The 16,568-nt window shown below is 39.5% G+C and overlaps 1 protein-coding gene across 1 annotated transcript; it reads right to left on the minus strand.

Moving 5' to 3' along the window:
* Positions 1–14,940: 14,940 nt before the first annotated feature.
* On the minus strand, positions 14,941–16,522 carry LOC104103531 (adenylate kinase isoenzyme 6 homolog). The gene is made up of 3 exons (XM_009611447.4): positions 16,210–16,522; positions 15,407–15,552; positions 14,941–15,316 (listed from the first exon to the last, which is right to left on the minus strand). The coding sequence occupies exons 1-3, from the start codon at positions 16,408–16,410 to the stop codon at positions 15,130–15,132; spliced, it is 534 nt and encodes a 177-aa protein (XP_009609742.1). The 5' UTR covers positions 16,411–16,522; the 3' UTR covers positions 14,941–15,129.
* Positions 16,523–16,568: the final 46 nt, after the last annotated feature.

Genomic DNA, 16,568 nt, shown 5'->3' on the forward strand with positions numbered 1-16,568 from the left:
TGGCCCTCGATCTGGATGTGCATGAACTATTGGTTATGGGAGATTCTGACTTGCTTATCCGGCAAGCCCAAGGTGAATGGGAGACTCGAGACATCAAGCTTATTCCATATAGACAATGTGTACAAGATTTGAGCAAAAGATTCAAATCCATCAAGTTCAGGTACATTCCCAGGTTTCACAACGAGCTAGCCGATGCTTTGGCTACTTTAGCCTCGATGCTCCCTTATCCGGGAAACACCCATATCGATCCACTAAAAATCCAAGTGCGGAATCAACACGGTTACTGCAATACAATTGAGACAGAACCAGATGGTGAACCATGGTATCATGACATAAAACGATTCCTGAAAACGAGAGAATACCTAGATCATGCCAAGGGAGATCAAAAAAGAACTATAAGGAGGCTCGCCAACGGTTTCTTCCTGAATGGGGAAATTTTGTACAAAAGGACCCCAGATTTGAACTTGTTGAGATGTGTAGATGCAACAGAAGCTGAGCGGATCATGAGTGAAGTGCATTCGGGGGTATGCGGACCTCACATGAATGAATATATTTTGGCGAAGAAGATTCTGCGGGCATGGTATTATTGGCTTACAATGGAGCGAGATTGCTTCAGTTTTGTTCGCAAGTGTCACCAATGCCAGATTCATGGTGACCTGATTCACTCGCCACCTTCAGAGTTGCATCCCATGTCTTCTCCTTGGCCTTTCATTGCTTGGGGAATGGATGTTATTGGGCCAATTGAGCCAAAGGCTTCAAATGGGCATAGATTCATTTTGGTTGCACTTGATTACTTCACCAAGTGGGTGGAAGCCGTCACTTTCAAAGCATTCACCAAGAAAGCAGTGGTAGACTTTGTTCATTCCAACATCATCTGCCGCTTTGGTATCCCAAATACCATTATCACTGACAATGCAACCAATCTCAATAGTCATTTGATGAAGGAGGTATGCGAGCAATTTAAAATTATGCATCGCCATTCTACCCCTTACCGGCCAAAATCCAATGGAGCCGTTGAAGCGGCGAACAAGAACATCAAGAAGATTCTTAGGAAAATGATCCAAGGCTCGAGACAATGGCATGAAAAGTTGCCTTTTGCTCTTCTGGGATACCGCACGACTGCTCGCACATCTGTTGGTGCAACTCCTTATCTGTTGGTATATGGGACAGAAGCTGTAATACTGGCTGAAGTCTAAATTCCCTCTCTTCGGATCATTGTGGAGTCGGAGATTGAAGATGCAGAATGGGTAAAGACCCAATTAGAACAACTAATGTTTATTGATGAGAAACGGCTAGCAGCAGTGTGCTTTGGCCAGTTATACCAGCAAAGAATGGCACGCGCTTACAACAAGAAAGTGCGTCCAAGGTACTTCGAGGTAGGCCAACTCGTTCTGGAATGCGTTCTTCCACACCAAGTAGAAGCTAAAGGAAAGTTCGCCCCAAACTGGAAAGGACCCTACATCATCAAGAAAGTGTTACCAAAAGGGGCCTTGCACTTGGTAGATGAAGAAGGACGGGAACCAGACATGACTATTAATGCAGATGCAGTCAAAAGATATTATGTCTGATATATACCCACTGTGGAACTTTCGCGCATGATTTTCTTAGATCGAGATGACGAAGGCTACCATTGCTCGCTATTCCAAGCAAGTGTCACCCTTTTGTTACCCCTTTTAAGCTGTATTTTTCTTCTACCTTGTTTTCCACTTTTTGGAACATGTGTACTTGCAAAAAAAAAAAAAACAAATTTTCTGAGTTTATTGAACTACGTCCGACCTGATTCCGAAAGGATACGTAGGCAGCCTTACCCTGGGTTCGGTCCCATTGCAACAAAAATCCATATTCCCAATATTCCAAAACTGGGGTAGAAGTTTGTTTTTTTCTTACAGTTTGTTCCTGTAGAAACAGTTCCAAAAAATTCAGTTCAAGGTTCCTTTCACCTTTTCCTGTTAAGAACTTCTGATCGACCTTTGAGAATACTTGAAGTCCCCATGCCAGGGGCTTCAGCCAACCTTCCGCGTGTCGTATCTTAGTGAAAAAAAAAAGAAAAGAAAAGAAAAGAAAAGAAAAGAAATGAGAGAGTCTTATCGGTGAAAACCCGTATGGGAATTGTAAGGCGACAATGATTAGAGAAATGAGAGAGGCCAGTTAGCGAAAACCCGCAAAGGGCGCTACTAGCCGAACGAGGTTTTTCGATGCTCCGGCATGAGCACAACTAAGACAGTTTCAAGATGAACATTTGCGACATATTTTGAGAATTAGACAGCTCAGACAGGTCAGGCGTCCAGTCCAAAATGCATGTCATGATTCATTGAAGTCGGCACATAGCTCCAGATAAGTCTCCTTATTTCTCTCCCCGAAAGGGACACCTTTTATTTCCAATTGCTCTTCTATTCTTTTCCATAATTTTTCTTAGATTCCCTTTCGGTCTAATCTTGCATCAAAAGCAAAGCAAAACTGGCTGCAAAACTAGCTACAGTTTCCCCGTAATACCGAGCATAATTTGGAGCATATACGGCATTGACGAAGGCAGGAATCCATATGTGATCTCTTTTGATAAGGCGGACAAATTGTCTCTAAGAAACTGAAAAGGCCAAGACAAGCAAGACTTGCTTCATGGGAAAAGTTGATAAGCACTACAGACACAAACTGGTTCTGAGTGCAAGGCAACTAAGTTTGATTTTAAAGAAGAATTACTCTGCCTTAGATACAAGGGTTAACGGTACCGTGGACATCTGGGTATGAAACAACCAGGGGAGACGTCAGAAAGACAAAGTCTCCTGAAAACGATACAAAGTATCCGAGCATCTCGGTACTACTCTGATAGAATCAGTTCTTCGACAACGGGGTGTCTGTGAACTCAAACTCCTTAGTGCATCAAGGCCACAAACTGACCACCACTTTAAAAACTCACAAATTTTCTTTGTTTGAAGTATGAACAAAGCAGTGCAGAATGGTGATTTCTAAAGGACGAATGTCACCAAAGGTAAGTTTCCTCAAAATCTCCACTTTCCTTTATTTTTAGCATGCATAACTATTGTTCATACCTCTCATTTTCGTCGCTTAACCCAGGTAGAACTTTTTTGCCTAGGGGGATCCAGCACATATTTCCGGGTAGAAGTACTCTTCGCCTAAGCTTGTTTTACGTAGTTTAACCCGGGTAGAAACTTTTCGCCTAGGGGGATACAACTCTAGTTCCGGGTAGAAGTACTCTTCGCCCAGGTTATTTTTTCGTAGCTTAACCCAAGTAGAACCTTTTTGCCTAGGGGGATCCAAATCATAGGTCCGGGTAGAAGTACTCTTCGCTCAGGATGTTTTACGTAGTTTAACCCAGGTAGAACCTTTTCGCCTAGGGGGATCCAGCACATAGTTCCGGGTAGAAGTACTCTTCGCTCAGGATGTTTTATATAGCTTAACCTAGGTAGAACCTTTTCGCCTAAAGGGATCCAGCTTATATTTTCGGGTAGAAGTACTCTTTGCCCAGGCTTGCTTTTCGTCGCTTAACTCAGGTAGAACTTTTTCGCCTAGGGGGATCCAGCACATATTTCCGGGTAGAAGTACTCTTCGCCTAAGCTTGCTTTTCATAGCTTAACCCAAGTAGAACCTTTTTGCCTAAGGGGATCCAGCTTATATTTCCAGGTAGAAGTACTCTTTGCCCAGGCTTGCTTTTCGTCGCTTAACCTAGGTAGAACTTTTTCGCCTAGGGGGATCCAGCACATATTTCCGGGTAGAAGTACTCTTCGCCTAAGCTTGCTTTTCATAGCTTAACTCAGGTAGAACCTTTTTGCCTAAGGGGATCCAGCTCATATTTCCAGGTAGAAGTACTCTTTGCCCAGGCTTGTTTTTCGTCGCTTAACCCAGGTAGAACCTTTTTACCTAGGGGGATCCAACTCATAGTTCCGGGTAAAAGTACTATTCGCTCAGAATATTTTACGTAGCTTAACTCAGGTAGAATCGTTTCGCCTAGGGGGATCCAGCTCATATTTCCGAGTGGAAAAACTCTTTGTCCAGTTTTGTTTTTCATAGTTTAACCCAAATAGAACTTTTTCACCAAGGGGATTCAACATTCTTTTTCCCAGTAATACAGGGTACCAACCCCTGGTTACATTTCCTTTTTAGTAATACAGGGCGCCAACCCCTGGTTATATTTTCTTTTTAGTAATACAGGGCACCAACAAGTAGTTTAGAATTTTGTTACAATAATTCACGAAATTTTCCTAGTGAAAACTGGGGCAGAAAAATTTCGTTCGTTTGTTTGTTGTGATGCCTGAGCAGGTTTTACCTTGAGGCACAGTGTTCGAGATGAACAAAAGAAAAGTCTCAATCCAAAATAAAGAAAAGAAAAGGAAAAGAAAGTGAATCCAAATGCAGAAGCAGATGGAAAGGATACGGACTATTCAAGACATGACTGAAGTTACGAGCTTCACATTTCCCGTTTTGCTCAGAAGAAGTCGTAGAAGAATGAACTAGCATTTACAACTAGCAAGCATCAAGGTTCAGATCAGAGTTTGCATGAACAACCAGTCAAGATTCAAGATCAAGCTTCAAAAGACTTATATATAGGAATCTTTTAACTCATAGTTGATAGGCTTGTTTAGTTTCTTTCAATTTTGATGTAATAGCAAAACCACATACCGGAACTAGCATTTACAACTAGCAAACATCAAGGTTCAGATCAGAGTTTGCATGAACAACCAGTCAAGATTCAAGATCAAGCTTCAAAAGACTTATAGATAGGAATCTTGTAACTCATAGTTGATAGGCTTGTTTAGTTTCTTTCAATTTTGATGTAATAGCAAGACCACAGACCGGAGCCTCGACGGAACCTCACTCGACTCTCCAACTCATCATTCCATCACTTTTCTTGAACTACACGCGACCTGATTCACTTATAACCCGGGATATGTAGGCAGTCCAAAACCAGGACTCGGTTGCACCTTTTTCTTTTATTTTCTTCCTCTTTTGAGTAACGATATGGTCAAAACTTAGTCACACAGCTCACTTTATCTTTGCCTAAAAACTTTTAATGTTTCCAAGCAAAGAGGGGCATGCTGTGAGCACCTAATTTTTTACCGTGCTTGAATATTTCCCGCTCCCATCTTCCCACGCATGTCCCCCACTCTTTGTCCCCCACACTTTGTCCCCACTCCACTTTCTCTTGTCCCCCATGCTTGTCTCCCCACACTTTGCTCCCCATTCCACTCTCCATTGTTCCCCACTCCTTGTCCCCCATGCTTGTCCCCTATCATAAACCCCATACTCATTTTCAGCTATTAAAAGACACACATAACACATAAAAAGAGAGGGCTCTCACTCATTCTCTCATCTTTAACAGGGAAGCAACAACCGCATCCTCTCATGGCTAACACCCTTCTGCTCATTTCTTCTTGAAAAAGAAAACAACCTCCAAACTCTCTCATCTCACTCATCTCACTCACTCACTTTCATAGACTCATGGATATTGACCTCACTCACTGCACTCGCATACAATAGCATCTGAAATTCAAAAACGAGAAAAGCTTCAAAATTTGAGATTAAAAAAAAAGGTTTTGAAGAAGAGAAGGAAATATAGAGTTGTAGCTGATTTTCAGTCGCCATTTGACTATTCTTGAGGCCTTACTGCTGCTGCCAAGCTTTGTTTGGCTATTGAAAATTTTATTGTTGCTGGTAATTGTACTGCTGTAGTTGGGATTCATCTTCAGAGTTCAACACCTTTGTTTGGATTCCTATTCTGTTATTATTCTGCTCTTAGGTATGTACAATCTAACTGAAAATTACTTTTCAAATATAATCTGAGAAATTGGGTATTGTATTCCATATTTGTGTTTGTTCACTTAGAATCGGCATGTTCTGGTTGTTTAAATTGTTTGGATTCCTTATTATTTTGTGATATTGATTATGTGTTAAAAAAAGGGATAGCATGTCCATTGATATCTGCTCACATAATTATTTCATTATTAGAGATTATACCATGTTTAAATAATAGCCTATGTTGTGAGTCGATTTTAAGAGTAGTATGCTTTCAAATTCAACCGCTATTTGGACATATCTATTTCTGAAAGAGTCCGGCTCTTAGTGCACTTGAATGAGCGTAGTAATTATGAGGTTTAACTTTTCCGTTTTTTAAAGGCAGTGTGTTGGAAATTGTAGAGTATAATGTATTATGTCGTTTTATCTCAAAGTAGCTTGTTAAAATATTAGTTTTAAGTTTTTGAGAATAATCTGTTGTATGTGATTCAAATGGGTTCAATTGTAAAACAGTCATGAAACAATTTTGGCCTCAAGTTGGACCAAGCTTTAAAGTTTCATGTGTACATCAATTAATTCCAATAAAAATAAGATTTTTGTTACTAATTAATTAACTCATTCTTTTTAGTAATTAATTTAAATGCTAGACAATTAGTAGCCGCGCTTTAACTTCACGGACTCGCTTGCGTAGCGTGATGTTTAATATTCAATTGATTCAAACAATCTCATATCATATCCATTAGCTTTAATTAATTACTAAATTAGTTAATCCCTTGATATAAATCGCGAATTCATTTGCGTAGCGCGATAGTTGACATTTAACAAATTCCAAAATCAATTTATTCGAATTTAGTAATTTCAAAAGTAAATTCGGTCGCACGTTTGCCTGCGTGGTGTGGTTAGGACAATTTAATGTTATTCAAAATTTTCTTTAATAATTTTAATAATTAAAAGCGGATAGATAAAGCACGAAAATCAATAAATCACAGTTTATCCAAAATTAATTCAAGCCAAATGTAGTCAATAAAGCGACCGTGCTAGAACCACGGGACACGGGGAATGCCTTACACCTTCTCTCCGGTCAACAGAATTCCTTACCCGGACTTTATTTTCGTAGACCAATAATAATAGAGTCAAACATTCCTTTGACTAGGGATTCAAATAAAAGGTGACTTGGAACGCCCAAAAACTCAATTCCAAGTGGCGACTCTGTAAATAAAATAGTCCCTACTCAAGTTTGTCATTTTAATTGGAAAAATTCTTTAACCTACACCAATTCATAATACATATTTATCCTTGTGGGGGGGTAGGGGGGGATAAAAAGGAGGTGTGACACATGGTATATTGACTGCTCCAGTGATCATCCTGTTTAGTTCTTCATTTCTGTTATTTGTATATACACTATTAAATTATAAAAGTTGATTTGTAGGTGCCTTGCCTTAGCCTCGTCACTACTTTGTCGAGGTTAGGCTCAACACTTACCAGTACATGGGGTCGGTTGTACTAATGCTGCACTCTGCACTTTCTGTGCAGATTTTGATACCGACTCGGGTTGATCGAGATTTTGTTATTGGTCCGCTGTCCGGAGACTCAAGGTAGATCTGTCGACGTTCACAGACCTTGAAGTCCCGTCTATCTTTTGTGTTCTACTGTTTCTTTCATTTAGACAGTTGTATTTCTTTCAGACTATTACTTGTAATAAATTTTAGAATGCTCGTGAATTGTGACTCCAAATTCGGGTGGTAGTAATTAATACCGTTTTATTATATTTCATCTTAGTTAATTATTGTTAATTACTGAATGGAAATAAGGAATTGGTTTAATGATTTTCTAATGTTGGCTTGCCTAGCAATTGAAATGTTAGGCGCTATCACGGTCCCGTCGGTGGGAAATTCCGGGTCGTGACCGAAGCATTCTCTCTTCATTAAACATTTTGTGTCTCGAAGAAAATTCTCTACTATACAAACCTCATGCTTATGATATTGTGAGAAGCGGCTCAAGAGCCAAAGTGCAAATATACACTCGGGGACTACCATCGATGATATGCATATTTAAGTTATCTAAACTCAAATTCATAAGACCTCGAAGAGGCACCCCTTGATCTATAGGCTAAGGCCACCGTTCTCAGGGACTGACATTTCAAACAAATTCAAAATGTTATTGGGTAATAAGCCCAAGAGGCATACCCGAAGGCTACGGCCAAACTAAAGGCTACGGCCTAAATAACGCAACTCGGAGACGTTCGAATTCCGCAATAACTATTGGCCTTAAATTTTTTTGAAAAACCGGTTAAAAAGGCAACCCTCGGTAAATAATCAAAAGGTCTTCGATAAAAATAGCCCTCGAAAAACCTTAAGAGGTATCAAATTATCTTAACACAAACATGCTAAGGCACAAAAAGCAAAAGGGTTTCAACCGTCATCGGACCCTTAAAAAACCCAATGGGTAAAAAATACATGTTAAGGCATACAGAAATTTTTACTAAGTCTTTTAAGCCGAAAGGGGGAAATAATAGCCATCTTTTAGAGGTCATATAGGCCCAACCTAAAAGGGCCTAAGGGCCAATACATTTAGAGTTCGAGACCTTGTTCTCACTCAACTCGGACATAAGGGTTCCACTATTCCGAGTTCAAATAAAGCTGACTTGAATTTAGTTCAAAGATCCGCCATAAAACCTTAAGGGATATGTTACTGTAAGTTCGAAAATTACCCATTATTTGATAAAAACCCTAAGGGTTTGCTCTATTCTAAGTTCGAAACTTACTCAAACTTAGTTATAAAAATAGTGCAGTCATGGCATCGATCAAGCCATCCGAAATCTCGAACATATTATTGAGTTTGGGGACTCGCCCTTGCGTGTCTAAAAAACCTAAGGATTTGTTTTAAGTTTGAGCTAGTGTTCACTCAATTACAGAGGCTGCAACAACAAAATTTTCACAAGGCAAAAGCACAAAACATATTTAAACATAAAACTGAGAAGACATTTAAAAGAAGTTTTTCTATTATATATTGATAAAAAAGGTTATGTGAGACCGATCAGGGTCTTATAAAAAGAGAAACTAAGTCCTAACTACGGCCGATTTCGACCTCTTCTCTGGGAGCAACTTCTCCTTCAGGCCCCTCATCGGATCCGCCTCGACTGCCTTCTTCATCATCGTCTTCGTCATCGAAGGAGGCAAGCTGCCTGGCTTCAGCTTCAAGCACCTTGGCTCGGGCTATCTCCTCGGAGAGGTCAAAACCTCGAGCATGGATTTACTTGAGGGTTTTCCTATGGGATTGATACTTTGCCGAGTCAATGATCCATCGCTCTCGGTCAGAAGCCTCCCTTAGCTGCATTTGAGAAGCCTCAGCATCGGCCAGGTACATGGCAATGGACTTGTCCGCCATGACCTTTGTCTTCTCGATCTCTGCATTGGCCTCAGCAAGCCCGGTTTCAAGATCCTCGATCCTCTTGGTTTGGACCGAACTTTTCTCTTTGATGCCCCGAAGTTGAACCTCGGCAGATGACAGTTTGGCCAAGGTAGTTTTTTTTTTCCGCAGCCAGGCGGTCCATATTCTCCTTCCACCGATCACAATCGGCCTTGACCTGATTGACTTCTCCCCGAAGCAGCTCGATCATTTTGACCTTTTGCTGCAGCTGAGATAGTGAAGTATTAGCCTCCACAGTTGGGTCGAGTCCATACTCTATCAAAAGGATGGTTACATGCTTATCTAGTTCGGCCTCTTCCTCATGAGCCTTGGCAGAATCCTCTTGAAAGTCTTTTATAGTTTCGTCTTTTTGGCCACAAAGAAGCTTCAGAGCATTTCTCTCCTCCGAGACCTTTTGGAGCTCGGTTTCACACTGGCTAAGGTCAGCTCAAAACTTGGCAAAGGACTATACAAAAAAAGGAAAACACAAGTCTAGAGAAAAAAGAGTAAAGAAAAGAAGTGCAGTAACTGATTCTTACCCGAGATAAGAGACGTTAGGCCTCTTCTAAAAGAATAGAAGTGTCATTGATATCAGAGGCATCATCGACTCCAGTAAAGAAATCCCAAAAGGGATCCCCTACATTAGACCCTCCGCCTATATCAGGGGTCTTCAACTCTCGAGCCTCTCTTAGTGCCTTCTCAGAAAAAGACGGAAGAGATGGCAAGTGACCTGCTATCATGGTCCCGAGCAAGTCGCTCGGGACACTCTGATCGATCTTCGGGGTCTCAGAACCGGCCCCGCCCGGTGTAGTTGCATATGGCCGAGAAACGATCTCAACCTCTGATGATTCGGGATCCTCACCCGATTTCTTTTTGGAAGCCTCCTCGACACGAGGCTTGATTTTAGCAGCCGCCGTCGACTCAGAAGGTTTGGTGACCTCGACGTCTTTCCTAGGTCGGACCGTCAGTGCCGAGACATTTTCCTTTTCTTCCTCTTCTTCGTCTCTCAGTTTTTGGACCGAGTCCATCGTGAGAGAGATTACTTTCCTCCTCACCCTTCGAGGTTTGGTCTTGGCATCCTCGGACTGCGAGGCACTCTTCGCCACTCGAGGGCCTCAAAATGGCATCCTTGTTCAGGCCTGCATGAAAGAAAATTAGTGATAAATGAAGTACAAAAAGTGTTTCAGAACATGAAAAAGGAGATCCTTACCGTGGTTCTTGGCCTCCCATCTGCCCCTTGCCAAATCACGCCATGCACGTTCGGTATAAGTGGAAGTTGAGGCTAACTTCCGAATCCAATATTCGAGGTCAGGCACCGCTTGAGGCATCCAAGGAATAGCTGCATGTCGAAAGGGGATATTAGGCAAAGTCGAAAAAGGCACGAAGAACAAAGTTTAAAAGATCACTTACGGTCAAAGTTCCACTCCTCAGGGAACGACATCTTCTCCTCCGGGATAATGTCGCGAGTCCTCACCCGTATAAAACGGCTCATCCAATCACGATCCTTGTCATCGTCGATGCTCGAGAACAAGGCCTTCGTTGCCCGACGTTGGAGCCTGATTAGTCCTCGATATATTCGAGGTCGGTACAACCGCATGAGGTGATTTAAAGTAAACTCCAGCCCCTCGGCCTTGCTAGAAAAGAAGCGCAACATGATTACTATGCGCCATAGAGAAGGGTGGATTTGGCCGAGGGTGACCTGATATCTTTTACAGAGATCAATAATCACTGGGTCGAGGGGACCCAATGTGAAGGGGTACGTGTAAACACTTCGGAACCCCTCCACATAAGCGGTGATGCTCTCTTCGGGAGCAGGAATTTGCACCACGACCTCGGGACCCCAGTTGCAGTCCCTCTTCATGTCCTCGAGGTGACTCTTCGTTATCGAGCACATGTACATCGATACATGCTCGCATCGGCCCGGGATCGATGAAGGGTTTTCGACCTTGAAGTCGGATTTTAAAGTACACGGGCCGGGAACGTACTCGTGGGGAGGCGGTTCCACCAGCGCCTTGTCGCCGGACGACCGGGAAGAGGAGTAAGAAGCTTTCTCCTTCTGCGGTACGATCTTTGAGGTTTTTGCCATTGATATAAGTAAATGAGGGCGAAGGAAGATGAAAAACTGGTGGTTTCGGTGCTAACGAAGGTGGCTCTACAAATGGCGAAAAGGAGGAGACGAAAAGAGTGAGAAGACTTAGAGGTTTGATTAGAGCAAAAGTAAAGTTTGATTCAATGAAGGAGCGGGTATTTATAGGCTCATAACGACGGGTTGGTAGCGCTAGTGGCCGACCGCTAACTAACATGCATTAATGATTTGGGGAACTAAATGGACGTTTCGGTCACATCCGTTGCTTACGTCATGAGGACGACATCATAATCGAGGTTTCAGAAAATCGAGGCTCAAACCGTTTCTTATCATTTTATTCCAAGAAACGTGGGGACTATCTGTATACGGTCAAAATCGGGCATGTCCGATTTCATAGGCACGAGGAGATGCCTCGAGAGTAAGCTCGTAATAGACCAGGCTCGAGCTCAATGGTAGAATATGGAGCATGAAGATTGAAGTGCTCGCTGAAGATCGAGACCGAGCATAATAACGGAATGGCGAGATATTAGCAACCAACCGAAGAGCTCGGCGGAAATCCCGGAATCGATCGAATCAAGCGGTTATTGACACCAATCATGGGATTTGTTTCCGTTATTAGAATTGTACTTTATTTAGGATTCCTCTACTATATAAAGAGGGACCCCATTCATTTGTAAACATGATTTGACTGATAATAATATACACAAACGCTGCTCTCTATTTCACTTACTATCAATTACTGTTCATCATTGTTTATTTTCTGCTCTTTACTATTCTTGTTACCCAACCTTGAGACCATCTCGAATCGAGGTCGAAAGCACTGCTAGAACACTGGTTTGATTTATTTTACTATTCAGATTATCTATTCAATTCCTTGTTTATTAATTGGCAGTGGATTAAATCACGTATTCTTAAAACCACTAAATAAGTTTAATTGTTATTAGAATTTTAGGGTAAACATATTATTTCACTATTACTTTGTTAAATATTTGATAAGTAAATATATATTTAGTAAAAATATAAAAAATTGACAAACATATTATCGGTTAAAATATTCTTATGGGAGAATTCTATTAGTAACACATAATAGTTATTTTTTAGTCGTCTAACAATAATTGTTCGTTGATGTACACTTTTAGGTTAACCAAATTTAGTAATTAAACATAAAAATCAATATGATACCTAAATATTAATAATCACTTCACATTCGAAAAAGATATAAGAATTTAATAGATCTTAACATATGATATGAATATGGAAGAACAAAGAGAGAGACGCATTCCAGCAACACTTGATAAGAAGGTGATCATACAACCCATTATTTAAGGTCAATAAATATGAAGCACTTCATATTCTATTAAAATTTATATCCCGCAAGAGAATCCCAAATATTTCTAGACATTTTAAAAAAAAATTCTATATAAAATCTTAAAAGTATATATAAAAATTATATATTTATATGTCGGGTTGGTTCGGATTTTTTACTCAATACCAAACCAAGTCAGGTTTTTTAATCGGTTTGGTTTGACTTTTCAGTTTGGTGCGGTTTTTCGGTTCGGTTTGTACACCCTTAAACACAAGTAAAAGTGTGGGCATTATCGTTCATTACATTTTTAATCACATCATCAAGATGTCACAATGATTTCAAAAATATCACATAGAATGTTTCTGTTTTATGTTTCTTTTTAGAAAAAATAAGATTATAAAATAATATATGCTCCGTTTTGGAGCTAAAATTGAAGAGTGTTTTGAGACCAGTTGCAATTAGTAAAGCGAATTTTGTGAAAAGAATTAGCATTCAAGTATGTCTCACAACACGTGGAAAATAATAAAGCGAACTGTGTAAAAGAGTACGCCTGTTAGAATGCCTAAGATAAAATCAGAAAAAAAAATATTTCACACTGAAAGCCGCTATCAAGTTAAAAATCTAAAACAACTGGTAACTGTAAGAAATCATAACCTATAAATATAATAAATAACAAGTTATTACAAGTTAAAATACACTGATTTATTTATATTTGTCAAACTCATTTTAGCTGTAGTTTAATATTTGATCAGATTAGTGTGGCCTTAAGTCCGTGTGATTCACTTTGGGCCACTTGTTGGTCCAGTTCTTTGGAAATGGCAAGTTACCTCTGCGAGACTTTCTTTAAAGCTTGGGCCTCCAGTGACATATTTGTGGGTGAAGTGCAGCAATAGTCACTTTTAAGCCCATTATTTAAAATATATCCATAATTTATAATATATTTAAAGACTAACCAATTCACCTAAACTATGTATCCTGAATTTGGAAATTCAGAATTTTAGTATCCTGAATTTTTGACCTGCTAATTTGAAATTCAGGACTAAGTGTCTTAAATTTCTGAACTACTAATTTAAAATTCAGGACATAAGATTCGAATTTCAGGACACAGTTTTTGAACTTTAGGACATGATGTCCTGAGGTTTGAGCGAAATTGGCTAATCTTTAAACACATTATAAATTGTGGATATATTTTAAACAATATGCTTAAAAATGGCTACTTGGTGTCAGTTTTTTAAAAGGCGTTTTCGGGGCGAGCCGTACCAAAAATGCCCCGGGACGATGGTGTGGGGCGAAAGTCTCAAGAGGCGTACGCTCAGCAATTTGTGGCGTACGCCCGGGCGTTCGGGGCATACACCCGATTGTTCGGGGCATACACCCGATTGTTCGGGGCGTATGCCCGGGCATTTGAGGCGCGTTTTTTCAGTGAGGAGTAAACCCCATAGACTTTCAAATTAAAATAAAATTTGTTGAATAAATCCTGCATATAATACCCAAATTCTCAAAAGTCAGTTTAGTAATTACTCAAAAGGTTTAAAAAGGAACTCAAAAGTATTAAATTTAAAAGTCAAGATCTTTTTTATTGATTATAGCCCTAATTCATGGTCTTTCCCAATTCTTTATCTTGTCCGCTAGTCTACTAATATCTCCCAAAAGCAACGAATATTTAATTTTTTTTACAAATACAAAGAAAACTCCATTCTCCTTCATAGCAGCAAGTTCAAAGTTCAAATTGCACGTTAATCATCTTTTTTGTTCCTCCATGTAGAAAACTTTATTCTTTTAGACTCAAGTTACTTGTGATTGTAAGTAGCGTATAATAGATTATTTTGATTAATTTTTTGTGGGGATGGAGCACATATATATATATTTCACATATTTATAGTTTTCTTCAATTTTTATGCAATTTTACCTTTTATAAATATTTACTGTTATTATATTATTTTATAAAATATTAAATATTAACTACCTATGGGACTTACGCCACGTGCCTCGGGGCTTACGGCTCAATAAGGCATATGCAAAACGTCTCGACTCAAGCTCACACCTTTTAAAACAGTGCCTGCTGTCATTTTCACGAGATTTGTCAAGTGACAACCTTTTATCTTTTGTTGAACCCAACGTCAGTGCAAATCCACACAAATCAAATAACTACTCTGCTATCAACATCAATCTCCGGCGGATTCGTTAAGTCAGTGAAAAGGTATTGCTTAATCGTAGGAGTTGAAACGGCAACAGCAAACAAATTCAAACTCACGTCAAAACACAAAAGACCTGGCTTTTTAGTTTGTAGTTAAGTAACGGAAAACAGAAATAGTTCCATCTGAGCTTAACATGTTCCCACTAGGAAACTGTAACATGAAAGTATAAAGGCAAATACTGCTCAGAGAACTCATTGGGCATAATATTTAAGCCTGCATTTCTGCTAAACGAAAGGATAACGCAAACCCATTCAGTACATCCCCGCCGATATATATGTGAAAGAGAACAAGAAACCTCAACCAAATAGTTAAACCGTAGAACATAACTTCGATCCCGGTTAAGTAGCTTAATATGCCATGTTACATCTCTTCAGATACATTAATCATAAGACAGGGCTCCAATTACTAATCCAAGTGGTCAGTGTCTCCACATTTTTGGTAATATCCTCTGCAGAATCACTTCTTAGTATGACCACAATATCCTCTGGATAGCTCTCTTTTACCTCCTCCACCAAAACTTGAAAGATATCACATTTAGCATTATCAGAAAGCTTTTGACCTGAGTAACCTCTGGGACAGTCAAACAGTTATTCTGTATTATATAAGGAAATGCTAGAGATGTATACAAACGAAAAAGGTAAGAATCAATTGATAGAATACCTCTTAATGAACCGATCATATAAGACAGAATTGTCAGTTTGAAGCACCACTACACGATCAAAACAACGTTCAGGAAAGAAGTCACAGCCATGATGATCAATGATGTTTCCACCTTCTTCCATCAAGTTTTCAAGCTTATCACATACCTGAATAAAATCAAGAAAGAAAAGCACCACTAAAGAAAAAATGAAAAGCAATTGCTGTACAGATCTTCACGATGGATAGTTGTGATGCAAGGGAAAAGAATGTTCGGCACAGATTTTGTTAGAATTGCTTGATTATATGACAAGAAAATCATGTCCATAAAGCCGAACAAGATTGCATAAACAAGTCAACATAACTTAAAATAGGAATTGACAGGAAAGCAGCTATGAGCGGCTTAATTTTATTACTTATGTTATTTTGTTTAACAAAACCATATTTTGACTAATAATGAAAATTTTCAGTTCAAATCAATTAATCAATCAACTATACTTCAGTTCCAAATTAGCTGGTATTGGCTATATGAATACACTATATCCATTAGGCTCAACTCAGGTCCAATTTATTTCTATACTAAATATGTTGTGCTTTGAATAGAACAACTTAAATAAAATTCAAATTAATACCACAACACAAGCTTTAACTGTTCGTGTTCATTAAGTCTGCAACTTCTGATATAATCTGTATGCAGTATTTAATTTTTTAGATTAAGGAAAAATATGGGTAAAATTTTCAAACTAAGAAATTACCTAAAATTAGATCAGTTTCACCAGTCAAGAGTTTTGGTTCCTTTTGGGAGAAGAAGAATGTTTAAGACTTACGAGGTCTTCGTTGATGTAGTAGCAATCGAAGGTATCATCCCAGCCGTTGCTCAGGTTTTTCTCATTAGCAAAGTCGCCGACGTTGATGTGGCGGAGTTGTGTCACCTCCGCCAGGGCAGACGCCGTAGTCGTCTTCCCTGTGCCCGGAGCTCCGGTGATAAGTATATTAGGTCTATTCCTGCAGCTGCTATTTTGCGCCATAGTCGTTTACCGTGCTTACAGAAAGTATACGAAACCAGCTGCCGAATTTAGAATGGTCTAAGGTAGGACAAGGCACCGGCGTCCCCTATTAGTCCGATCAACAACTAAATTTTTTTTGTAATATTAAATTAATAATAAATTTTTTTGTAATAATAAAT

This window comes from Nicotiana tomentosiformis, chromosome 6, assembly GCF_000390325.3.
Source record: "Nicotiana tomentosiformis chromosome 6, ASM39032v3, whole genome shotgun sequence".
Classification (NCBI taxonomy): Eukaryota; Viridiplantae; Streptophyta; class Magnoliopsida; order Solanales; family Solanaceae; genus Nicotiana; species Nicotiana tomentosiformis.

Bases quoted from the DNA above. Each gene is read 5' to 3' on its own strand.
- LOC104103531 (XM_009611447.4), bottom strand. From the start codon at position 16,410: ATGGCGCAAAATAGCAGCTGCAGGAATAGACCTAATATACTTATCACC. The intron at 15,553-16,209 runs GTAAGTCTTAAA...GATTTTATTCAG, and splicing joins ACTACATCAACGAAGACCTC to GTATGTGATAAGCTTGAAAA. The intron at 15,317-15,406 runs GTATTCTATCAA...TGACTGTCCCAG, and splicing joins TATGATCGGTTCATTAAGAG to AGGTTACTCAGGTCAAAAGC.